Genomic DNA, 26,591 nt, shown 5'->3' on the forward strand with positions numbered 1-26,591 from the left:
CTACAGAGGGTAATGAAAGAGAAATTCAGGCTGCCAACCTTTGAAAGACAGGGACTTGTTGTGTCGATATTCTTCTACAAGAAATGAGAGGACTGAGGATTTTGAATTAGGGCAATCAATAAGGATCAGATTTGGTTTAGTGATGAGGCACACTTCCATCTCCATGGGTACATCAACAAACAAAACTGGCACAACTGGGGTAATGTGAATCCACATGGTCAATGTTTAGTGCAAAAAGCATTACTTGGCCCAGTTTTATTGAGGGGATCTGTTACAGGAGATGAATCCAGACAAGTGCTGGAATATGAATATGTACTGGCTGCATGCTGCGCTGCCACCTAATGCTCTGAAACTGCTCATTCATGGAGGATGAAGGACATTCACACCATGCTGCAGATGTCTTTAGTTTCCTTCAAGCAATATTCAGAGATCGGATTGTTGTCCAAAACACCTTAGCATTCACTGTATATGATGTGTAATGGCTCCTTATAGACCTGTTCTCATACCCGTACTACAATTTCCAGAAAGATTTGTGTAGTCACATCTCCAGAGTGGCATGTTACTTTCTTCAGAAAGTGATCACAGATTTCAGTTCAGGGCTCTACACACTCACTCCTGCAGAAGGAAGCACTTTGAAAATCTTCTGTATTGAATTTTCAGTTGTCCGCTATAGAATAAACATGACAAGAATCTGTCACCCCATCCTATGTATTAGTAGACAAAACACTAATGCCTATTTTGCACCATTCACTGTGAATATGAAGAATCATTGCCTGCAGTTTTCTTTGAAGAAATGACTAGCATTTGATAAAACTGGTTCATGTGTATACGTCTGATATAACTGCTGAACATGAAATACACTGATTTGAGCTATCCCCAAGAAAAGGCAAGAAATTTATGATTTGTAAATAAGTGTAAAGAAAAGGATTTAAAAATTAATAATGCAATCAATCAAATAAACCAGACTAGAATCTTCCACTCACTAAGCAACAACAGTTGGGAGGTAACAAGGTTATTTGGAGATTAAGCAGGAATGCCACTCAGCAACTCAAGTCAAGAGAGATGATACAGCAGGATCTCTGCTACAAGTTAGCAAATTAGTATTTCACCAGTAAACCCCATCCCTTCCTCCATCCTGATTCTATAAAGAGTCGAACTCCCACATATAGAACAGCTTAAAATGTCTGGTTACTCAACAAATAGGTTAATGCATTAAATGTCTGCCATTACGTTGTTGTTGTTGTTGTTGTGGTCTTCAGTCCTGAGACTGGTTTGATGCAGCTCTCCATGCTACTCTATACTGTGCAAGCTTTTTCATCTCCCAGTACCTACTGCAACCTACATCCTTCTGAATCTGCTTAGTGTATTCATCTCTTGGTCTCCCTCTACGATTTTTACCCTCCACGCTGCCCTCCAATACTAAATTGGTGATCCCTTGATGCCTCAGAACATGTCCTACCAACCGATCCCTTCTTCTGGTCAAGTTGTGCCACAAACTTCTCTTCTCCCCAATCCTATTCAATACTTCCTCATTAGTTATGTGATCTACCCATCTAATCTTCAGCATTCTTCTGTAGCACCACATTTCGAAAGCTTCTATTCTCTTCTTGTCCAAACTATTTATCGTCCATGTTTCACTTCCATACATGGCTACACTCCATACGAATACTTTCAGAAATGACTTCCTGACACTTAAATCAATACTGGATGTTAACAAATTTCTCTTCTTCAGAAACGCTTTCCTTGCCATTGCCAGCCTACATTTTATATCCTCTCTACTTCGACCATCATCAGTTATTTTGCTCCCCAAATAGCAAAACTCCTTTACTACTTTAAGTGCCTCATTTCCTAATCTAATTCCCTCAGCATCACCCGACTTAATTCGACTACATTCCATTATCCTCGTTTTGCTTTTGTTGATGTTCATCTTATATCCTCCTTTCAAGACACTGTCCATTCCATTCAACTGCTCTTCCAAGTCCTTTGCTGTCTCTGACAGAATTACAATGTCATCGGCGAACCTCAAAGTTTTTATTTCTTCTCCATGAATTTTAATACCTACTCCGAATTTTTCTTTTGTTTCCTTTACTGCTTGCTCAATATACAGATTGAACAACATCGGGGAGAGGTTACAACCCTGTCTTACTCCCTTCCCAACCACTGCTTCCCTTTCATGTCCCTCGACTCTTATAACTGCCATCTGGTTTCTGTACAAATTGTAAATAGCCTTTCGCTCCCTGTATTTTACCCCTGCCACCTTTAGAATTTGAAAGAGAGTATTCCAGTCAACATTGTCAAAAGCTTTCTCTAAGTCTACAAATGCTAGAAACGTAGGTTTGCCTTTTCTTAATCTTTCTTCTAAGATAAGTCGTAAGGTCAGTATTGCCTCACGTGTTCCAGTGTTTCTACGGAATCCAAACTGATCTTCCCCGAGGTTGGCTTCGACTAGTTTTTCCATTCGTCTGTAAAGAATTCGTGTTAGTATTTTGCAGCTGTGACTTATTAAGCTGATAGTTCGGTAATTTTCACATCTGTCAACACCTGCTTTCTTTGGGATTGGAATTATTATATTCTTCTTGAAGTCTGAGGGTATTTCGCCTGTCTCATACATCTTCCTCACCAGATGGTAGAGTTTTGTCAGGACTGGCTCTCCCACGGCCGTCAGTAGTTCCAATGGAATATTGTCTACTCCGGGGGCCTTGTTTCGACTCAGGTCTTTCAGTGCTCTGTCAGACTCTTCACGCAGTATCATATCTCCCATTTCATCTTCATCTACATCCTCTTCCATTTCCATAATATTGTCCTCAAGTACATCGCCCTTGTATAGACCCTCTATATACTCCTTCCACCTTTCTGCTTTCCCTTCTTTGCTTAGAACTGGGTTTCCATCTGAGCTCTTGATATTCATACAAGTCGTTCTCTTATTTCCAAAGGTCTCTTTAATTTTCCTGTAGGCGGTATCTATCTTACCCCTAGTGAGATAGGCCTCTACATCCTTACATTTGTCCTCTAGCCATCCCTGCTTAGCCATTTTGCACTTCCTGTCGATCTCATTTTTGAGACGTTTGTATTCCTTTTTGCCTGTTTCACTTACTGCATTTTTATATTTTCTCCTTTCATCAATTAAATTCATTACCATTACGTATGTAAATCATTTATGGTTGAAGATGCAAAACCCTAATTGTGTTGGGTTTATTAGTTTTAAATCACACATGGATGTCTTCGGTGGTATATAAAACAGAGGATGTGTTTAGTCTAGGTAATTTGTGGTCCACTTTCACAAAAGCTATTTTTTCAATCATCTCAGTGTTTACGACATAGTGTCTCCTGAACTGTACGTCACATACAACATAATTCTGCAGGTAAATTCAGTGTGTATATGAATACTGTTTGCAAAATGTGTTGTGAATATAGTACTAAAGAAGAAGTAAATTAAAATATGTCAGAAGCTGAAGTTTTACTGCATACACAGTCTAAACGTAGTAAGTGATCAACTTTAATCCTTTTGTTATTATGTGGTGGGTGTCAGAAAGAAAAAAAATTTGGAAGAGTTTGAAATTGTGTTGTCAGAAGTTGCTAAGTGCTCTCATTCTCGAATATTGGATGAATATGAAGCGGCTGGTGGAAGGGAGTGCTAGCCCTCAGTTTAGCAAAGATCAGTTTGGTTTGTTGGGTTTTTGAGTGCACCATATTCTGTTAACAAGTGGTTCCTTATGCATCACTTGAAAACACTGTCTACTACATTAATTCCTCTGTATTATTGCTTTTATGCATTTGTCTAAAATATAACCAAAATTATAAAGTGAAGTACCTCAAAATAAACTGCTGTGGGTCCGCACTTTTTTCTGACAATCCCTTCGTATAGTTTGGACAATTTGTACTCTGTGAGTTGCGCTGTCTCAAGACACGTACACAGTTTCTAGTTTTAATACTTGAGTTATTATGCTGAACTTTCAATGTTAAGAGTATAGCTCTTAATGTACAGATTTTAGCATATTACATTCAGTTAATACTTATATAAAACACTAAAAACACTGTCCTGACATGCCTCGAAGGGCCAATAGTATCGACCAGCCACCACGTCATCCTCAGCCCTCAGGTGTCACCGAATGCAGGTACGGAGGGTATGCGACAACACACTGCCCTCCGGGTCACTGTCAGTTTTCATGACTGGTGCCGCTACTTCTCAATAAAGTAGCTCTTCAATTGGTCTCACAGGGGCTGAGTGCACCCCGCTTGCCACCAGCCCTTGGCAGACCTGGACTGTGACCCATGCAAGTGCTAGCCAAACCCGACAGCACTTAACTTTGGTGTCATGATGGGAATCGGTATTACCATTGCAGCAAGGCTGTTGGCTATATAAAATACTGGTATCAAATTTTTGTTGCCCCTGGAAGCTGGTGGATTCACAGCCTACAACTGGGACCAGGTGACCATTTTAGTCACTTCCTAATATGGCTTTCATCTTTCTTTCTTAGACATACCAATTAGCTCTTCTTTAACACAAGGCTAACCAAAGGAAGAAAAGAAATAGTTTTCTTGTTTTCGTCTACATTTGCTTTTCCATGGTACAAAGAAGTTCTATTTTTATCATAAATTTAATTTTAATATGAAAATGTTAGCAGTTGATGTTTAGTATCAATACTCGTCTACTGCCACTTTTTTCCTGTTAAGCAGTGCTGTTGCAATGTACTCTAAACTCAGCAGAATATATTTTAAGTTTAAAGAACGCATACACCATAAGCTGTCAGATTGTTGCTTTCAAGTTCCCTACTGTTTCATGAATAACTGTCCAGAAGGATTTGAGAAGATAACAAAAGATTACTCGCTCTTTCAGAATTTTAAACCATCAGTATTTCACTTATCATTATCACACATATCTTGCAATTGTTTGCTCTTGGGTATTACAACATGGTTGAATTAAATAAAATTAAAAATACCGTCTAATAATGTACTAATACATTACAAAACATCACAATAAAACAAAGAAGTTTACATAATCAGGAATGGCAGGAACACTAGTACCTGGGCACTAATATGTGGATCCTATGTTCGTGTTACTGACAAGAATAATATACCGAAAACTGAGTATCTGTTAGACGATGACCAGTTTGCCTTTTGGAAATGTAAGGGCACTAAAGAAAGAAAAATAACATGTGACGGATGAAGCAAGGAGGACATAAAAAGCCAGCTAGCCCAGACAAAGAGGGCTTTCCTGCACATGACATGTCTGCTTGTATCAAATATTGGCCGTAATCTGAGGAAGAAATTTCTTAGAATGTACATTTGGAGAAGAGCATTGTATGGTAGTGAATCATGGACAGTGGGAAAATGGGATCAGAAAAGAATCTAAGTGCTTGCAATCCCATTTTATAGAAAAATGTTAAAATCAGGTGGACTGATAAGATGAGGAATGAAGAGGTTCTCCACAGACTCGGCAAAGGAAAAAACATATGGAAAACACTGACAAGAAGAAGGGACAAGATGATAGGACATGTGTTAAGACATCAGAGAATACTGTAGAGGATGAAAACTTTATGGAAAGACAGAGACTGGAATACATCCAACAAATAACCGAGAAAGTTGGTGCAAGTGTAGCCTGAGATGGAGAGTTCTGGCACAAGAAAAGGGATTGATGGTGGGCCACAACATACTTGTCAGAAGACTGATGACTCAAAAAAAGAAAAATGTGGATAAATGTGAGACTTACAGATAAATTGGAACTGTAAGTCTGGGTGCCAAACAACCAAAAATAAAACACTGCAAATTCTGTTCTTTTTTTATTTCAGTACTTGTCTCAGTTTCTTGTTTCTATGTGAAAAATGTAATCTACATATTATGTTATGCTGTGTGCTTCCAATTACCTCAAAAAATTTTACCCAAATATAAGATAAAGTGCCAACACACTTCTCTGTATTCAGAATTGTTTCCAGATTAATGTGTTCAAGTAAACCTTCACCTCGATTCTTTAAGGAATCAAAATCTCATGTATAAAATGGCTCCCAATGTCCAATTACTTTATAAATGACTTAATGTGTTGAATATTTGACATTAAGCAAGCAAATCCTTTACTATTGAAGACACTGGAGTTTTTCATGTATCTCAATGTTTATGACATCATGTCTCCGGACTATGTGTCATACAATGATATAATTATGTAGGTACAGTAAGTGGTATATGTGGATATTGCCTGCAAAATGTGTTATGAATAGAATTTAAGCAAGTAATGAATTAAAAATGTCATGCCTGATGCTTAAGTTTTACTCTGTGAACAGCAACAATGAAGTAAGTGATAAATTTCTTCCTTTCATTACTTTGTGGAGGAGTCAGCAAAAAAAAATTTTGTGCACATTTGAAATTATGTGGGTACAATTTGTTGGAAATCACTAATGTATAAATACAGTCTGGGTAATTTGCACACTGTGGGTTATGCTGCCCCAAGACATATACACATTTTCAGACTTCAATACTTGATTCACTGTGTTAAACCTTAAATGTAATATTATACCTCTTAAGAGTAGATTACAACAGCATTTTAAATTTTTAAATTCAGTCAACAGTTATATTAAATACTGAAAATCAAATGTTTGCCCATGGTACCTACTGGATAGGCACTCTGCAACTTAGGACTGGGTGATTGTTTTAGCCATTTAGTAACACAGATAAGAAAGCCGTAGTCCAAGAAACGGAACGTGTAGGCTATGGTTCGCCCATCCAAAGTTGCTATGTCATGAATTCCTCCACTTCAAAGACGCATACATCATGCAACGCAATGCTTTCAATTACACTGTCTATCACTACATTGCTATTTCTCTTGACTTTTAATAAACAATTACCATTTTCTTCTTCTGAACTTACAATTATCTTTCCATAATTCATATACATTTTCTCCTGAATACTGAAGTATGTACTGTTGAGCACTACTGGCAGTTTGCTTATCTTAAACTACGGAAGTCTATCACTTTCTATTGATCTTCTCCACATGTAAAATTACAAAGACCTCTAAAACTTACCCGTTTATCAATATCACCATGCTGCAGCTGAACAAAGCGTGCACTAATAGCTGCAATGTAACTCTGCTGACTGCTGAAAGCCACACGGCCAGCACCTTTTGGGTATTTTAGTTCAGGATCAGTATCAATACCAGCGTAGCAGACACCACCATACAAACGGTCCATAATCATGGCCAGTTCCACTGCAGAGAAAAAAATTATGTTAGAATGCTAAGTGCACTTAAGAGGTTTTGTCACTCTATTGTACACAAAAAGCAACTTACATGTCTCAAAAAATAGGGGAATTAGACAAATTTTACGCCTATGTGGTGGTATGTAACACATGTTGCAGTACAATCAAATGATACAGATTTTTGTCCTCCTACACTCTTGCAAATACACAATTGCAGAGCAACAATAGGAATTAAAATAACTTTGTTTTACAATTTTTCCAGATTCTGATTTTTTTGGTCACTCAATACCATCCTCGGAATAAACCAGTTAATGGCCAGGTACTGTCTTAGAAAATTTAATGAGTCGCAAATTTTACTTTACGTAAGTGTACGATTTTCATGAAAAAACTGTTCAGTAACTCCAAAGTCATTTTCATATAATTATAATAAACTGTGTATTTCCATGTTTCTATATAATTATTCATTCTTATTTAATTATGAAACCTACACGAGTGCCATATTTCATTACAGGTATGGTTAGAACCTGGCATATTTAAAATTTATATTCATTGTTCAACATATTTTAAACAAGTTGTGCAACTGGATGAATTAATAAAATACGTTCAAGAGTTTTCCTTTCATTGTCTGAAAAGAAATGGCCATCTACAGTATTTCATGGCCAGCCTTTCACCATTCCCTGCACCATCACATCTTCAGCTAATGTGTTGTTAGTTTGTGGCTCCTGCGTTATTACAGTATCAGTAAACACTCATCCTTTAAAAAATCAATCTCTCATGTATAAAACAGCTTCAAGGTGTGATTACTTTACAAGTGAGTTAATGTGTTAAATATTTGACATTATGCACGTAAGTGAGGAAAAGTTTATAAAATATCTGGAATTATGTTTAAAGTTTACTGGAAATCACTGAGTGCTCTCATTATGAAACACTGGATGAATATAGTCCTGGTAATTTGAGCTCTATTTCAAGTAAAAGCTAGATTTTCATGAATCTCAATGTTTATGATGTCTTCTCTTTTCAATTCTGTGTCATACAATGACAATGGCAGCTTCATTAACTGATATACGTAGATACTGTCTAAAAACTGTGTGGCTGATAGAGTTGGTAGTAAAGATGAAATACATTTAAATGTCATGTTCCATACTGAAGTTTTACTCCATGAACAACATTGATAACCTCTTTTCCTGTCATTATTTTGCAGGAGGTATCAATGAAAAGACGTTTGCAATTGTTTGAAATTATGTGTAAAATTTGCCTGAAGTCACTAGATGCTCTCATTCTGAAATAATGGATGAATATAGTCTGGACAATTTGTAGGTTATGAGCTATGCTGCCTCAAGACTTATACACAATTTCTAACTGTAACACTTGTCTTATTGTGTGAAATCTTTAATGAGATTATACCTCCTGTTGAGTAGTTTGTGAAAGCACTTTAAATGTTTACATTGAGTCAATAATTATAGGAAATACTGAAAATAATATTTCCTCCCTCCCCCTCGGAAGCCTTCAGATATGCTACCGAGTGGATGACCTTGCATCAGTTAGCTATTAAATACTACGGATAAGCGGTTGAATGAGGACTATTATTGAATAAATTATGTATTGGTCCATACTTTATGGCATTTCTTATCTGACTGGAATTGAAATGCAGTGTGGAAACTGATGTTTTATTTCCAGCTATGTTCTCTGCATATGGCTCAGTTATCCAGCAAAATAATACTGTACTTCTCTTGTCAGGCTATTGAACAAAAGGTTAATGTAGAAAGAAACAAGCCTTTCCACAAGGAACCTACAAGAAGTTAACACTAAAGTCATCACACCTTGAGAGTTTCAACACATTCACTTTTGCAAGTGTATATCTTTAAGTAGCAAACATAATGCTGCATGAAGGATACACTAGAAAATTAATTATCAGTTGCCTCTACAACTAAAACAAAGTTTAAACTAGTTACAAGTGTGTGTGTGTGTATCATTATTTATTGTGCTGGAATGGAAAAATGTGAGTATAAAGATGCAGCATATATATTTGAAAGGAAACTTTCAGAGTGGATGCTAGATAACAGCTTCTCATTCTCTAAATACATACAGACATTTCACAGAGCATTGTATGGCTCAGCCTGCAACATTTTTAACTCCTGTGAGGCAAGCAAGCAAAGTAGACTATTTTTGTCATGTAACAAAATAAAGAAGGTTGGAGATGACAGTAACAGAAAAGATGAAAGATCCAGATTCTTATCATCCAGTCCAACACCAAGCCAAAAGCATTGCACCCTGTTGTTGGTAGATACAATATCACCAATATTTACTTGAAAATACTGCAAACTGTTGTGTACACATTAGAAACAATAGTATGACAAAAATTGTATCTTTTTAAAAGAATTACTTGACAAGTATTAATTCATAAAGGCATATCTTTACTTGCAAAAAGTTGACAAACCATTATCCAAGTCTTTTTTTCATCATGTGAATCTTGCATAAATATTTGAATTTATTAAACCCATACAAAGTGGATTCCATAAATAATGTGATCAATTTTTTCCTGACATGTTGATGCAATGCAGTGTGTTTCAACCAGCTGGGCTTGTTGGTGTTCAAAACACATCTGGTCTCAATCACCTCACGCTGGCAGAGTGTCAGGACATGCGTTCCTATGAACGTCATTTTGAGGTTAAGTGACATGGTTCGATGGATCATTCTGTGGAGGAATGTTATGCTACCAAATTTTGTGTTTAACATGGAAAGTCATCCACCAAACATTTCCATTAATTCAGAAGGCCTTCGAGAATGATTGCTTGTCCAAATCATAAGTTCTTTGGTGACACAAGTCATTGAAGGAGGGCCAGAGGAAGTCACTGACGAATCCAGCAATTGACTTCCATCGACCCCCGAATTGACAAAAATGTGATACAATTCTCTGAATTCTGATTGACGGTTGAGCCTTCAGTTCATAGCAGAAACTTTAAACATGATGAAAAGAACTGTTTATCACATTCGAACATGAGATAGGTGTATGCCAAACTAATCCCAAAAATGATGATGAACAAACAAAAGGACATGTGAGTTCCCTGGTACCAACGACTCTCGGAAATGCATGAAAAAGATCCCAATTTTTTAAACTTAGTTATCACCAGTGATGAGTCATAGATTTTTCAGCATGGCCCAAAGACAAAAAGGCAGAGTTTACAGTGGTACACTCCAGCACTGCCCTGCCCTGAGACAGCATTCACAAACAAGTCCGGGATCAAAACTGAGCTCACTGACTTCTTTGACATAAGAGGCATTGTCCACTATGAATTCATAGCTGGAGGGGGGGGGGGGGCAATGTGAAAGCAGCTTTCTACTGGAAAGTGTTCACCAGACTAAAAAGAAGAGCTGCACACTGCTAAGTGGAATCTGCATTGTAACTACATGACAGGCCACAGCTCCTTCATTGTCAATGAATTTCTGGCCAGAACCCACAACCCATAGCTTCCCCATCCTCTCTACAGTCCCTGGCTCCCCTAGATCTTTTTTTTTTCCTAATAGGAGGCCTGAAAGAGAACACTGGGACACAATTGAAAACACCCTGGCTCATGTCACATTGGATTTAACGGACATCACAGTGGAGTCCCCCCACGCCTGGAAACATTTCCCCCAGAAGTGTATCAATGCAGGCGCATAGTGTTTTGAAAATTTTTGACTCGTATGAATATGTTCAGTAAATGATTTTCTATGTACTTGGTCACTTTACTTATGGAACCCACCTTGTATGTACTGAGTATATGTTGTTGTTGTTGTGGTCTTCAGTCCTGAGACTGGTTTGATGCAGCTCTCCATGCTACTCTATCCTGTGCAAGCTTCTTCATCTCCCAGTACCTACTGCAACCTACATCCTTCTGAATCTGCTTAGTGTATTCATCTCTTGGTCTCCCTCTACGATTTTTACCCTCCACGCTGCCCTCCAATACTAAATTGGTGATCCCTTGATGCCTCAGAAAATGTCCTACCAACCGATCCCGTCTTCTGGTCAAGTTGTGCCACAAACTTCTCTTCTCCCCAATCCTATTCAATACTTCCTCATTGGTTATGTGATCTACCCATCTAATCTTCAACATTCTTCTGTAGCACCACATTTCGAAAGCTTCTATTCTCTTCTTGTCCAAACTATTTATCGTCCATGTTTCATTTGCATACATGGCTACACTTCATACAAATACTTTCAGAAATGACTTCCTGACACTTAAATCTATACTCGATGTTAACAAATTTCTCTTCTTCAGAAACGATTTCCTTGCCATTGTCAGTCTACATTTTATATCCTCTCTACTTCGACCATCATCAGTTATTTTGGTCCCCAAATAGCAAAACTCCTTTACTACTTTAAGTGTCTCATTTCCTAATCTAATTCCCTCAGCATCACCCGACTTAATTCGACTACATTCCATTATCCTTGTTTTGCTTTTGTTGATGTTCATCTTATATCCTCCTTTCAAGACACTGTCCATTCCATTCAACTGCTCTTCCAAGTCCTTTGCTGTCTCTGACAGAATTACAATGTCATCAGTGAACCTCAAAGTTTTTATTTCTTCTCCATGGATTTTAATACCTACTCCAAATTTTTCTTTTGTTTCCTTTACTGCTTGCTCAATATACAGATTGAACAACATCGGGGAGAGGCTACAACCCTGTCTTACTCCCTTCCCAACCACTGCTTCCCTTTCATGTCCCTCGACTCTTATAACTGCCATCTGGTTTCTATACAAATTGTAAATAGCCTTTCGCTCCCTGTATTTTACCCCTGCCACCTTCAGAATTTGAAAGAGAGTATTCCAGTCAACATTGTCAAAAGCTTTCTCTAAGTCTACAAATGCTAGAAACGTAGGTTTGCCTTTCCTTAATCTTTCTTCTAAGATAAGTCGTAAGGTCAGTATTGCCTCACGTGTTCCAGTGTTTCTACGGAATCCAAACTGATCTTCCCCGAGGTTGGCTTCTACTAGTTTTTCCATTCGTCTGTAAAGAATTCATGTTAGTATTTTGCAGCTGTGACTTATTAAACTGATAGTTCGGTAATTTTCACATCTGTCAACACCTGAGTATATAGGCATCCACAAAAATATATTCAAGTGCAGTCAAGGTTCTAAAATTGGCATTTTAGGTATGTAACTGATCTGGTGATTTTGAAGATATGTCATGCCCCAATAACTTAATTTTGTGGGAGACCCATAACATTCATTGTTATCTCAAAAGAGTTATAACTGTCCATATACTATTTTTTGAGGTGGATTACTTTCACACCCAAAATTTTTGCATATTTCCTTAGAGAATGCACAGAGCATCTTTTTTACGTAATAATTATGATGCTGATGTTACCTTTTTCAGTTAATGATCTGAAATTACATCATTATTTGATTAGATACAGCTCTCCCAGTAGGTTAAAAAAATTAAGCAAAAAAATATTCAATAGAGATGATTTTTCATATAGCAGAAATGGCAGACTGACGCTGAAAATTGAAAATCTGAAATGGAGGAAAAAATCTGAATGACTAAACCTCACGGTGAGCGAACAGGAATTTTATTTTGAAAACAATTTATTTAACTTTGGCAACAAGTCTGATCAGGTTGAGTTATTTCATTATTTTCATGCCTTCCACATTTTAGTCTCAACTGGCATAACCAGATGTGATAGGTGTTTTGTGTAAAATGAATCCCAGATCCAATGCTCAACTAAATGAGGGTGTAAACGCAAAACCACTTTGAAACTCACAGTAGAACTGACCCTCAACAGCCTAGGATTGAACAAAGATTTTCCTCGTTTTCCTTGTTTGGCATCTTCTTCTGAAGACGTGCCCCAACTGTGTGACAGAGAAATACTTTATGACTGCATGTTGCACCCCACAGACGCTGAATAGGTGCCAGCTTCTGGAGAGGATATGTTTCAATCATGAATTCCCACTTTTTTTGCTTCTCTAGTAAAGAAAAAATATTTTCTCTTTCCAGCTGTTGCAATTTGGGTCTACAGAGGAATCATTCTTGCATCTAAAAGTGAGTGTCATAAGTCAGCAAGAAGTCACAGATCTAGTTTGTCCACAGACAAATGGTGAACCACTTTTGAAATTAAGTTGTGCTATGGAGGGAGAGTGTCCCTGAGTGATTTTTGGAGGGATGACAGCCAGGCACATTCCAGCCACATTCATGTTCTGCTGGTGAGTGTGGAGAGCAATGAGCTGGTGATTGATATCAGGTTCCACATTGGGAGTCCCAGTTCGATAAGGGCGGTGCAAGCAGACAATAGAGAAAAGTTAAAGTTTGAGCACTTTGTTTTGGCAATGTTCTGCAAAGACTGAATGTAAAGTAGCGCAGAAACCATTACCGAGCCAAGGGAAACGCATAATTTTCCATGAACAACAGGACAATGACAGAAACCTAAGTTGTACAGCAAATGCTAAAACCATAATATTTCCTATTACTTCCAGCAACATGATGCCAGAATAATTCACCTATTGGCTAAATATAATCATAGACAATCATAGAAATGCATAAGAATTCTGGTGTGAATAAGAAGTCTACTTCCCAAATCCCAGAAGAGCAACTGCCACCCCACACTGCCCTCCCCCCCACTCTCGCACGCACTCTCCTGACCCCCCCCCCCTTCCCCCTTGTGAAAGCTTGTGACAGGCTGTTTCATAAAATTTAAAGGTACAAGTCGTATAGGTTGACTGCTGTCTTTTGCAAGAAGTTATAGATACATTTTGCAATACATCTGTCTTCTTCAATTGTTGAGGTATGGTGTTATTAAATGTAATTGTTTGACATAATTTTCAGCAGAGAATATATCTCTGTATTTTCTGATGTCTCAAAACCACTATTTGACATAGTGTTCTACAGTGTTTCTCCTGTCTCATCTTTAACAGAACCTTGTGAAGAGTGTTTTGTACTGCTATGTGAGTTAAATATTTACTGACTTCATTGGAACATGAATCATTAACATCATTCTGTATTCTGTTTCAAGTGCTTGTTTATTTACCTCCTTTTTCCTCTTTTGTTTCTCTGACATACATCTTTCCATTCACAAATATGGACAAAGAACATTAATTTTACAACTGTAGCTACCAGAAAACACTCCTCAAGTTGCTAATTTTTCTAAGAACACAAATCTCTGTAAGTAAGCTAGCATAGGAGGGCATAATTTTAAAGATAAATGGCACAGTTACTGTTTATGAGAAGTTTTCCTGAAGACTATATGTAAATGTAGTTATATAATCGAGAAGAATGAAATATTAACTCAGCAGCAAAGTGTGTATTGGTATGAAACTTTCCTGGTTGATTAAAATTGTGTGCTGAATCATGACCAGAACTTGTGCCCTGTGTGCCCTTAAAGGGGAAAAGCTCTAATGAGTGAGCTAGCCAAGCAGAACTAACAATCTGTCCTCACAGCTTTACTTCCACAAGTACCTGACGTGGTAGGAGATGACTGGAAGGTAGGAGATGAGGCACTGGTGAAGGAAAGCTTTGTGGATGGGTCATGAGCAGTGTCTGGGTAGTTTAGTCAGTGGAGCATTTAGCATCTGTGAAACGCAAAGGTCCTGGGTTAGAGTTTCAGTCTGGCATATAGTTTTAATCTGCCAGGAAAGTTTCATATCAGTGCTGCTGAGTGAAAATTTCATTCTGGAAACATCCCCCAGGGATGGCTATGCTATGTCTCTACAATATCCTTTCTTCCAGCAGTGCTAGTCCTTCAAGTTTGGAAGGAGAATTTCTATGAATTTTGGAAGGTAGAAAATGAAGTAGTTGTGGAAGTTAGGCTGTGAGGACTTGTTGTGAGTTGTGCTTTGGTAGCTCAGTCAGTAAAGCACTTCTCTCAAAAGGCAAAGGTCCCGAGTTCGAGTCTTGGTTTTGCATAAAGTTTTCAACTGTCAGGAAAATTTCAAGTTCCCAAAAAAACTGTGTAAACAGAGAAAGACACAAACTCAGAAACTAATTCCATATCAGAAGAGAGTGAGGACTCTAAAGGTTTGATGGCCATACAATATGGATAGCTTATCTCCGATGGTATCTTCTGGCATTTCTTACAGCACTGGTGAAAAACATGTGACCAGAAACTGTAAGTTTTGGCATAAACCAAACAAATGTTGTAAAAACTGCTTTCTGCAGCAACAAATCTTTTTAATCCTCTGTTTTCAAGATGATAAAATGGAATATATTGAAGAATGATACAGTGATGTGTAAAAGTGCATGACATTTCATACGTCTACAGCTATTTATCAGTCTTGACTCTCTGGAGAGCTTCATTTCACCAAGTGATTTAAGAGTTTTTATAAGTAAATCTGACAGTAATTCCAGAATATAATATAATTTGAAGATAAAGAAAAGTGCAAGCTTTTGGAGTCAGGGTGAAGGGTTGAAGAGGAAGGAACAGGGATGAAGAAAAGTTACTGGTGAGGTTTAGGAAATGAGGAGAGTCACAGAAAAGTTGCCCAGAACCTGTCATCATGGGAGGCTTACCAGACACAAGCTTCTCGGTGACTTTTCTGCAACTTTCCCAATTTCCTAAACCTCACCACTCCTTTTCCTTCTTCCCCTTCAAGCCTTCAGCCACAAGGAGCAACTGGCTCCAAAAACTTACATATTTTCTTACTTTTGTGTGTTTTTCTCTTGAAGCTGTTTTCTGAATATTTTTTTATATATCTATATTTTCAAAAATGGATTATTTTTATTGATATTTTGACAGTAATTCCAGACATTCCATTTACCTCTTCAGTGATAGTCCAGTCTGGCTGCACAAGTTTTCAGACGAGATTCCCTTTTCGTATTACATAAGCATCTCAAAATGTTACTGCACTCCTACAAAAACTAGCAGTCACTGGATAAGTGCAGTAATGATGTACATCTTGTACCCACATCCAAGCATCAGATTTTTCAAAAAAGAAAGCACAGGAAAACACGAACTGAACTGAAATCTGAACAAAGCTTTCCCAAATTTCAGTCCACTGCTACACACATGCATCACTTCATTTGAGACACTGTATGCATAATAAATATTAAAAAAGTTCATGAATGTATTTTTGAGCACAATTTCATTTTTTGTTACTTGTGATCATAGTCTCTCATTTAGCATTCTGTATGTAATTTTTAATTATAACTAAATACGTGGATAGTAAAAGAGACAAATTTTGAATTATACAAGAGGAAAAGCTTGAAAAGCACTAACAAATTCTGTTACCTGCTTTCAAAGGACGTGGCACACCCCCAACGAATACTGTCTTACGAGGATCTAGTGGCATCGAGGCATCTAGCACAAAGTCCGCATCTGATAGACGCCATGGCCGGATTTGCACAGGCTTGTCTTTTATTGTCGGTGAAGACACACACAGGTACAGTTTATCATCATCTTGGATGCAAGCATCAATTAATTGCTGTACTGAGCTCTCATCCTGTAAAGAGGAGCACAGTATTAATAATAAAGTATTATTTTAAAAAATGACAAAGTATTTTCTTATTATTGCTGTTCACAGATATACCAATGATCAGGGACTTTGGATATTGCCAGTATTTGCTATGAACTCAAAATTTGGTTTGTGTGCATACATAGGCCCAATTAAAATAAAAGAAATGTCATTTGAACAGTTATCTGTATTGCATTAATGTAACACACACCAAATTTTACGTTTATCAGATGAGCAGCTTTTGTCCAACAGTTAAAGGTAAGTTCTTCAATGAGGAGGTCATCAACTGGACACCATAGACAGGACTTTTAACTTTTACTTTATAAATCACAGGTTGATAACCTTTCCATTATTACAAAATAGTATGATAATAAATGTGTTATGTCAAATTTACTGATAACTATTTTTAACGTGGCATAGTCTGTGAGGAAATAATTACAGTAAGAATAGAGTAGTGAGTTAAGACAGTTTCCTTGGCAAACATAAAAATATTGGTGTTTCAAACTTTCCCTGTCTGATAACCCTGTTTTAATGTTAACAGCATGAAAACGATAGAAGTAAAACAGATCCACATTTTTCCTGAGTCCACATTAGGTTCAAAGAAGTAATCCATTATCCTCATTGGAATATCTGTCAACGCCTGCATACAAGTTCTCAATATATTATTCACAGTTACCCACTAAATAGCATTTCTTGAACCCATACATCACACACACACACACACACACACACACACACACACACACACACACACACACACACATCACATCACAAAAATTACTTATCAAACTTTACCTGAAATAAAAGGAAGGCATATCCCTTTGGAGGGAAATAGGACTTGCTTTCAGCTTTATGTGGCCAGTCAACAACCAGTGGACCAAACCGTCTGAAACTAGCAGTGATTTCATCTGAAAACAGAAACATTACATTAATATAAATACTGTCTCTCACATGGAAGGATATTCATGTAATTATCTGTCATTTCCAATAATTATGCCTAGTTGCCATATTCCTGTTTTTTCCCTTGGTAAAGCAAATGGAAAGTGTTTATCATTTCTAGTGTCTTATATTTATGTCATAACTTATCTATCATTACTTTTGGGTTCTTAAACACATCTACAGGTACAAATTTTAACTGGTGGTCCTTTTTAAATCATTAAAGTATGTACAAAAGAGTAATGAAACTAGGGAGACTGTTTATCATCCTATCCACAAAACATCCACTGGAGTCTCCTGATTATCTGATAGCCCATTCACCTGTTAAAACTTTTAAGAGGATGGTGACACATCATATACACAACTCTGTAAATGTGAATCACAACTTTTCCTGTACGATTTTGTAATAACAGCTAACTAATGCATGCATTACTAACCTTCGTATTAAGTAAGATGATGTGCATTGTTCTGGAAAAATGCTGTCTTGCACTGAGATTTACAGAATGTGCATTATAACAGGTTGTAGTCAGAGCTGGTTGAAGGCCAAAGTGACACAAGTCACCACTAGGGGCACCAAGCTGTGAGGAGTGCCCGAGGGGCCACAGCTGCTACGAATTCTAAATAGTGCGTATCACAATTAGTAACGAAAACTGACAAGGGGGGGGGGGGGGGGGGGGGAGGTGCCAATGAGTTGCTTGTGATGGGGTAATGTTCTCGAACCGGCCCTGGTTGCAGTCAGTACTGTTAGTCCACCACAGTAAGTTGACGATTCGTGCAGCGGCTGTTGCGAAAAGCAAAGGCTTTGCGAGGGGATAGTAAAGGTGAGCCGAAGGAAGCGTCTGCTGTAACCGCAGTCCTGGCACCGTTACTCAAAACAATGTCCACGGTAATTCATCGCGTCTATGGGCACCTTAACGTCCAATTTTTTTCACAATCCAATGTTGCCATAGTCACGAATGATGATGATTGTGAAATGATGAGGGCAACCCAGTCCCCCGGGCAGGAAAAATCCCCAACCCGGTCGAGAATCGAACCCAGAACCCCGTGATCCAGAGGCAGCAACGCTAGCCTTAGACGACTCGGAGAAATATGAATATCTTCCAACTAGTGCCAATTTCCTCCGCTTCTGGCAGCACCAGTAAAATCGTCAGTTACTACTGGAGTAAATAAATGTTGTAAATGAAGAACACAATACTGTGTTTTACATTTATAATTTCTGTGTTCTAGCAAGAAGCGACGAAGAATCCATTAATATGAATGAATGCTTACAATCTATTCATATATGTGTTTATCATTAACGCACAACAGTTGATGTACCAGTAATGTTTTTCCTCGGCAGCAAACAACGAAAAGGGTTGAGAGCACCGTAGTGCGATTTTACATTTTACCTCTGCTAGTGTCATGGGAACACGATCTTCAGATTCGAACACACTAAAAAAGTTAGTACACATTACCATAACGGAAGTCTCCATCATTGGCTTCTGAGGTGTGCCGGTTATCTAGTTGCTAAAACAAAATATATTCATAGAGATTACATTCTTTGATATTAGTACACATTCTGATAACATCATGAATGAAGGTGACGAAAAGATTATCGAGTCCTTACTATTACAAGTGATTCGGATTTTCCGTACGTTAGAAGAGCAAGTAAGTACTTTGCTCATTGTCGTCGTGTGAAACATTGACACGCGCCTGCGCCAGTCGTCATCGTAACGGATCGCGTTCTTCAAATGAAACGAGTGGTTTTTTGGTGAGTATAGTAATAATCAGAGCCTTTATGTTCAGTAACTGCAGAGTTCGAATACAATGTTGCGTTGCAAACCTTTACTTTCTTGTTTCATTGTTTGCTTACATCGATTACCAGGAACGAACTTTGGAAACATAGAATATTTAAGAATTACTTTCTGGTGAAACTAAAAAATATGCGTGCGACCGGTAATCATACAACACACAAACGCGACTTGTTGGTTACAATACGTGAAACAAATCATTTACTACAGCTGTGTGTTACTTGGGCGATATGAGAGTGTACCGATACGCAACATTGTTACGTCATTACTTGTACTACGTGCAGGAGCTATATTTTCTTCATGCACCCTATCAGTTTCTAACAGGCTGAATTTTTAATCTGACTTGGCTTTACATGTAAAAATTTGAATAGCAGCTAACACAGCGATAAAAAACAGTGAAAAAGCAGCGCGAGGTACATAAAGTAGAGAAAGCTTATTGGCAGTTAATGTCTACTTATTCCTCGTGTCTGATTCACGTCGGCTCAGTATCAGTTACTGGCACGTCAATCATCCGTAGTACCGGTATGAAAATTTGGTGCGGTATGAAAATTTGGTGCTCCTCGGCAGGAGTTCTATTTCATTAAAAAGAAAACGTGAATCTAAATAACACGGAGCAAACATACACGGCATCTGTTAAGGGTAAGCTCTATTGTGGATGTATGGTGTAGGTAGGTAAGACTCCGCGAAAAAGATGTCACGATAAAGTAGTAAAACGCGCGAGATAGAACGATCAGTAATGCGAAAAAGGAGTAGGCAAAGTGAAAATACAAGATCCTGTATGTATTCATTCGCCTGATTTTTTCATTCCTGTGTCCTGAAAGAATACTAACCAAAATTCGAAGGGGATCGGAAATTGAATGTGCCTCCACTAGCGCCAAACGACAGTTATTGCGGGAGTCATGTTAAGACGAAACAGAAATTAGACTTTCCACGGGCGGAATACTCGGCTGACAAATGGAACTTGCTCGTGTGTTATGAATCAGATACAGCGACATACTGTGTAAATGCTGTAAAAGTACAGGTATGCAACGTTTTGTTGGTGAGAGCTAACGTGAAAATGCATTTAGTACGTGAAAACGTATTAAATAAATGTATAAATTTTATACCTTACTTTCGCTGGCTTTTATTCATTGTAAACAGTTTGCAAATTGGTGGATGAATGTTAGCAGCGACTGACACGATCTGAAAGTTTAAATGGTGGACTGTGATGCTACTTATAACACTATATGAATTAGAAAAAGGATGTGTTATGCATAAAGTACTATAAACTTTCGTCTTAAGAGTGAACTTATTTCACTAAGAGCTCATATATGATGCAAAGTTATCTTTCAGCTATTTGTCTTTAAGCTATCTTATACCGCTCTAGCTGTTGCTTTGGAGTACATTTCATACGGGAAATACGGAGGTATAGTTTCAGATGCGGCCAAGACAATTGCTTTTGCTAAGTCTCCTGAAAAACGTAAACGTTTATCGTGAAAACTCGCATGTAAACTAATTTATTTATTTAAAACTAGTACTAAAAGCAACAGATATTTCTCTTTATTGTCAAATGCAGGGATTGTTTTAAAGTAAAAAATCATCAGTTTTATATGTCAGATAGGTGTCGATATTTAGTACCTCGTTTCGTTTCAGGAAGATTGCAGGCTGTCCTGTAATCTATTCTTTTGTTCACATCTCGTCGTATAAAAGAAAAATGCGATTTCCCACCACTGAATCTAGAACCATCAACTGTAACGAGTGATTAGTAACAGGGAGATCATACACTATGCGATCAAAAGTATCCGGACACATGGCTGAAAATGACTTACAAGTTCGGTGGGGCCCTCCATCGGTAATTCTGGAATTCAATATGGTGTTGGCCCACACTTAGCCTTGATGACAGCTTCCACTCTCGCAGGCATACGTTCTATCAGGTGCTGGAAGGTTCCTTGGGGAATGGGGAGCTCATTCTTCACGGAGTGCTGCACTGAGGAGAGGTATCAATGTCGGTCGGTGAGGCCTGGCACCAAGTCGGCGCTCCAAAAACATCCCAAAAGTGTTTTGTAGGATTCAGGGTCAGGACTCTAGGCAGGCCAGTCCATTACATGGATGTTACTGCCGTGTAACCAATCCGCCACAGGCCGTGCAGTATGAACAGGTGGTCGATCGTGTTGAAAGGTGCGATAGCCATCCCCGAATTGCTCCTCAACAGTGGGAAGCAAGAAAGTGCTTAAAACATCAATGTGATAGTGCCACGCAAACAAGAAGGGGTGCAAGCCCCCTCCATGAAAAACACGACCGCACCGTAACACCACTGCCTCCGAATTTTACTGCTGGCACTACACACGCTTGCAGATGACGTTCACCGGGCATTCACGATACCCACACCCTGCCATGAGAGCGCCACATCGTGTACCGTGATGCATCACTTTACACAACGTTTTTCCACTGTTCAATCGTCCAATGTTTACGCTCCTTACACCATTGTTTGGCATTTTACCGGCGTGATGTTGTGGCTTATGAGCAGCCGCTCCACTATGAAATTCAAGTTTTCTCACCTCCTACTTAACTGTCATAGTACTTGCAGTAGATCCTGATGCAGTTTGGAATTCCTGTGTGGTGGTCTGGATCGATGTCTACCTATTACACATTACGACCCTCTTCAACTGTCGGCGGTCTCTGTCAGTCAAAAGACGAGGTCGGCCTGTACGCTTTGTGCTGTACGTGTCCCTTCAGGTTTCCACTTCACTATCACATCGGAAACAGTGGACCTATGGATGTTTAGGAGTGTGGAAATCTCGCGTACAGATGTATGACAGAAGTGACACCCAATCACCTGACCACGTTCAAAGTCCCTGAGTTCCGTGGAGCGCCCCATTCTGCTGTCTCAAGATGTCTAATAACTACTGAGGTCGCTGATATGGAGTACCTGGCAGTAGGTGGCAGTACAATGTACCTGATACGTTTTTGGGGGTGTCCGGATACTTTTGATTACATACTGTAGATTCCAGCATTCCTGTGGAATAGTTTATTGTAGACTACCAAACGAGATACTTCTACGCACTAAAAATATGTGATTTCAGAATGAGGTGGGAGCTGCTTCATGGCTGGCACTGCTTCCAAATAATACCTAATTTTCGTGCGAAACCATAAAAAAATAAAAACCGATAAGCAACTGCAAACTGTCGGATTTTTTCGGCAGAGGCGCTAGCAAGATAGGCTTGCTAACACAATACTGCGTCCGCAACATGACTTAAAACTGTAGCAAGAGGAAATAGCGTTGAGACAAGTTGTAACACCTATCATCCGCTAATCATCGGAAATGTTTAGAAGCGGTAGTGTTTAGATAACTTTGTTGATAAAATTTTGGCAGGCGTCGGAAATTCAATACAAAATGACATATGTTGCATACATATATATGAAACAACGAAAATCCGGGCTGGAAAATGACAATATTATGAAAAGGATAGACTGCTACTCACCATATAGTGGAGGACGTTGAGTCGCAGACATGCACAACAAAAAGACTGCCAAACAAGTTATCTTCCGTCAAAAAGGCCTTCTTCTCAAATAGACAAAACGCACTCACAAACGCAAACACAAACTCCTGTGTGTGTCGTGTGTGTGTGTGTGTGTGTGTGTGTGTTTGCGTGAACGTTTGTGTGTGTGTTTTGTGTGTTTTCCGAAGAACACCTTTTGGCCGAAAGCTCACTTGTTTAGCAGTCTCTTTTGTGCCTGTCTGCGGTTTCAAAGTCTCTAATATACGGCGAGTAGCAATTTATTATTTTCATGATACGTATGTGATATTGAAATGTAGAGAAGAACTATATCTACTACTAAAAATCATAAAACTTCTTGAACCGTACGCAAAAAATTATTTTTTAAGAAAAATATGCTAAATATGGAATAGCAATTGGGAATGGGTCATGCTGACCGATCACTTTGCCAGTGACAAAAGCTGCGTTTGATAAACTGACGTACCCGAAGAAAAATACACGGCGGTATAATGAAATCTAAATCTGTTCGACGTGATATACAGCGAAATATGCAGTTAAAGTTAAGTTGTGTTGCTTTAGGTACCAATCTAACCACCTCGGTCACGGGGATATACTATATTCCGAAAGAAGTGCCGAATGTAAACCACGAGTGAGACTTGTGGTTCAATATTCGGGCCAAATGTGGCTATCACGAGCCTGGCACGTGGTAGATAGGTCGAGCGAAATGTAAAATACACGACCCTGGCCCGAGATACGACGGTCGAGACTTGTGATGGGTCTCGCCACACACAGCACAGGCCGTATCACACTGATAAGGGGAGGCCACGACGCTGGGATCACGGATTTACTTTGTACACCAGGGCTTCCCAAGCTTTTCGGCAGGTGGACCCCTTCTTCAGTCGAAAATCCATGGCGGACCCCTCGTCAGTCAAGAGCACAGTAACTTTAAATTTCAAAGCGAAACCAATGGGAACTGAAAGCTTCTTAAGGCAAGTTCCATGTTCCAAATGATCCCCCCCCCCCCCCCCCCCCCGAAGTATCAGTAGTCTTTGGTTTAGAGATGGATGAAAACAATTTGAAGGTCAAAAATCGACTTATGAAATAGGTAGTGCACTGACAAAGCAAGTTTAACATTTAATCATTTAATGATGCCTGGGGCGGCATACGTACCAGCGAGCGCTGTGATTGGTCGACAAAGCTCGCTCCGCGCATGCTTTCAGAACAGGCTAGGAGATATTGCAAGAAACGTCAGCGACACACCCGAGTAAAACAACCCAGAAAATCATCTGTCACCGAGCACTGCCTCGAACATAATCATGAAATCAAGGTTTCAGCGCATCTACCGCCGTGAGCCGGGGCACAAACGACCCCCGTATTGTTGCGAAACAATCAGAGAAGCCGCATTCTCCGGCACTAAACTGCGTATGCGTTCTCACTTAAGAACCGCAAAGGCTGCTTGGGAATACGACCTGAAGTAAATGTACACATGTTTTTCACACGAAAAAAAGTGAAGAATTTGATTTTCACATTTTTATTCAATACTTTTACTCATTATTTTACACGATTTGGTGAAGGGTGGCCGCGGACCCCCTAGAAAGAGCCGGCGAACCCCTAAGGGATCCGCGGACCACACGTTTGGAAGCCCTGTTGTACACCTTTAGTAGGCCATTAAAACAATGTAATGTGGAAGTAGTAAGATACACTTTTAGTAGGCCATTAAAACAGCGTAATGTGCAAGTAGTGAAGGTGCACTACTCTGGCAATTCCGAAAAAAATCTCAAGAAAAGTTTTACGCGTCTGTCATGTAACTGATGTATCTGTGCGAAGGTGCCGGCCGTAAGAAATCTGTGTGATCAAGTGGTCAGCGTTCGCGCTTTGCGAGAGCGTCGCGGACGAGGCGACAGTTTGAATTGCCATGACATTCGTTATCTGCAGTAGTCGAAGAACAGTGAGTCACCTTCATTTGTGTATTACAAATGTAAATTCTGTGATATTAAAAAAAATTGCACCTACACTATTTGTTCTTAGTACATTAGCAAAGTCTCATCACTACGCTGTTTAACTGCCAAATGGGGCCTGCCTCTGTGTCTGCATCTCGATCACGACAGGCATACATTGTCAGGAAAACTCTATGCGTTTTTCGTTTACTTGTGATGGTTATAAATATGTTTGTTCTAATAATTAAATGTATTTAAAAATAAGGAGTAGTCAAATAATATGAAATTCACTGAAACTTCATGCAAATAAACGTAGGTGTTTTTAACTGTTACCTTTCAAATGTAATACGACCAGTGACGAAAAAAATATAGATTAAAGGTTATGTTTGTGAGGGAGTTGAACCGTCGCCACAAGTCGCCTTATTCACGTTCGTTTGACGAAACTCGGGCGCTAACCACTTAACCACCATTAACATTATCGTTCAGTACCTACGCACAGATACATAAGACACATAACAGACGCGTAAAATTTCTCTTCCGATTTTCTCGGAATTGTCAGAGTAGTGCACCTTACTAGTAGCCCACTATGTTGTTTTAGTGGCCTACTGAAGGTGTATAAAGGTTGTAGTAAATCTGTGAACCCGACATTGTGCCCTCCCCTTGTGAGTTACATGTTATTCTTTCTCAGTCACGTTCGCATGTCGAATTATATGTTCCCAAATATTACGGACGTATAGCCACAAAATGTTTTCAAAACGTAAATGTTGTGATGAGAACATTGAGCGTTATGTCGATACTGCCCATAGTGATGGCAGTGGCATCATACGTCCTGTACGACAAAAATGCAGGTCGTAAGTTAGGATGATACCGCTGACGAAGATCAACTCCCAGAGCCCTGGATTTGCAAGAAATGCGAAGTACAGTAGAGCGTCAATTATCCGAAGTAATTGGGGGACATGGGTGTTCGGAAAACTGGTTTCTTCGGATAATCGAACTGTACATGTTTATTTGCCAAAAAGAAGTACTGTACAATAAATTTATTCATAAAAACAGGCATCTCTCTTAGTATTACAAAGTAACATACAAAGGCAACTTCAGTAGGAATATATAGTAATAATCTCGTATTTGTCCCTCATAGAAAGGACAACACGTTTACGTTAAGCATTTTGTATCGTCACGCTGCCGCACACAAGTGGTCGTAACAGAGAACAGAAGATGACTGTTTGCACCGTGAGAAGCTCTTCTTGGGGGCGCGCAATCCTTCAAACTGCGCGGAGCGGCATGCCTCAACTCTAAGCTGGTGCAGCTGTTGCTGTGAACAGCTTTGATACTGCCACTACTGCTACTGTCATTGCCAAGCCGACAGAAATGTGCTGATTGTTGAAACACGGCGACTGGCGGTTTGACCGGTCAGCAGCGCCTTGTGAAGGCACAATTAGAAGCAATGTTCCGCCAGCGGTGGCCCAGTGCGGCGACTACTGTGGGAAACTTGGTTTGGGAGTGAGGGGGATGATGGACGGTAGGGTGGGAGAGTAACAGGTGCGAGCGAGTACACAGTTCGGTTAAGCGGTCGTTCGGTTGACCGACGTTCGGATAATCGACGCTCTACTGTAGTCCAAAAATCTAGACCAGGGCTTCCCAACCTGTGGTCCGCGGACCCCTCAGGGGTCCGCTGGCTCTTTCTAGGGGGTCCGCGGCCACCTTTCACCAAATCGTGTAAAATAATGAGTAAAATTATTGAATAAAATGTGAAAATCTAATTCATCACTGTTTTTTTTCGTGTGAAAAACATGTGTACTTTTATTTCAAGTCGTATCCCCAAGCAGCCTTTGCGGTTCCTAAGTG

General features: G+C 39.2%; 1 protein-coding gene across 1 annotated transcript in view; it reads right to left on the minus strand.

Moving 5' to 3' along the window:
• LOC124796114 (translational regulator orb2) overlaps window positions 1–26,591 on the minus strand; it is a 451,001-nt gene that overhangs the window by 22,115 nt on the left and 402,295 nt on the right. The window contains exons 5-7 of the mRNA XM_047260203.1: window positions 17,403–17,515; window positions 16,385–16,595; window positions 7,014–7,195 (exon numbers count right to left, since the gene is read on the minus strand). Coding sequence (XP_047116159.1) covers window positions 7,014–7,195; window positions 16,385–16,595; window positions 17,403–17,515 — 506 coding nt within the window. The remainder of the gene's footprint in view (window positions 1–7,013; window positions 7,196–16,384; window positions 16,596–17,402; window positions 17,516–26,591) is intronic.

The sequence above is a fragment of the Schistocerca piceifrons genome, chromosome 4 (genome assembly GCF_021461385.2).
Source record: "Schistocerca piceifrons isolate TAMUIC-IGC-003096 chromosome 4, iqSchPice1.1, whole genome shotgun sequence".
Taxonomy (NCBI): domain Eukaryota; kingdom Metazoa; phylum Arthropoda; class Insecta; order Orthoptera; family Acrididae; genus Schistocerca; species Schistocerca piceifrons.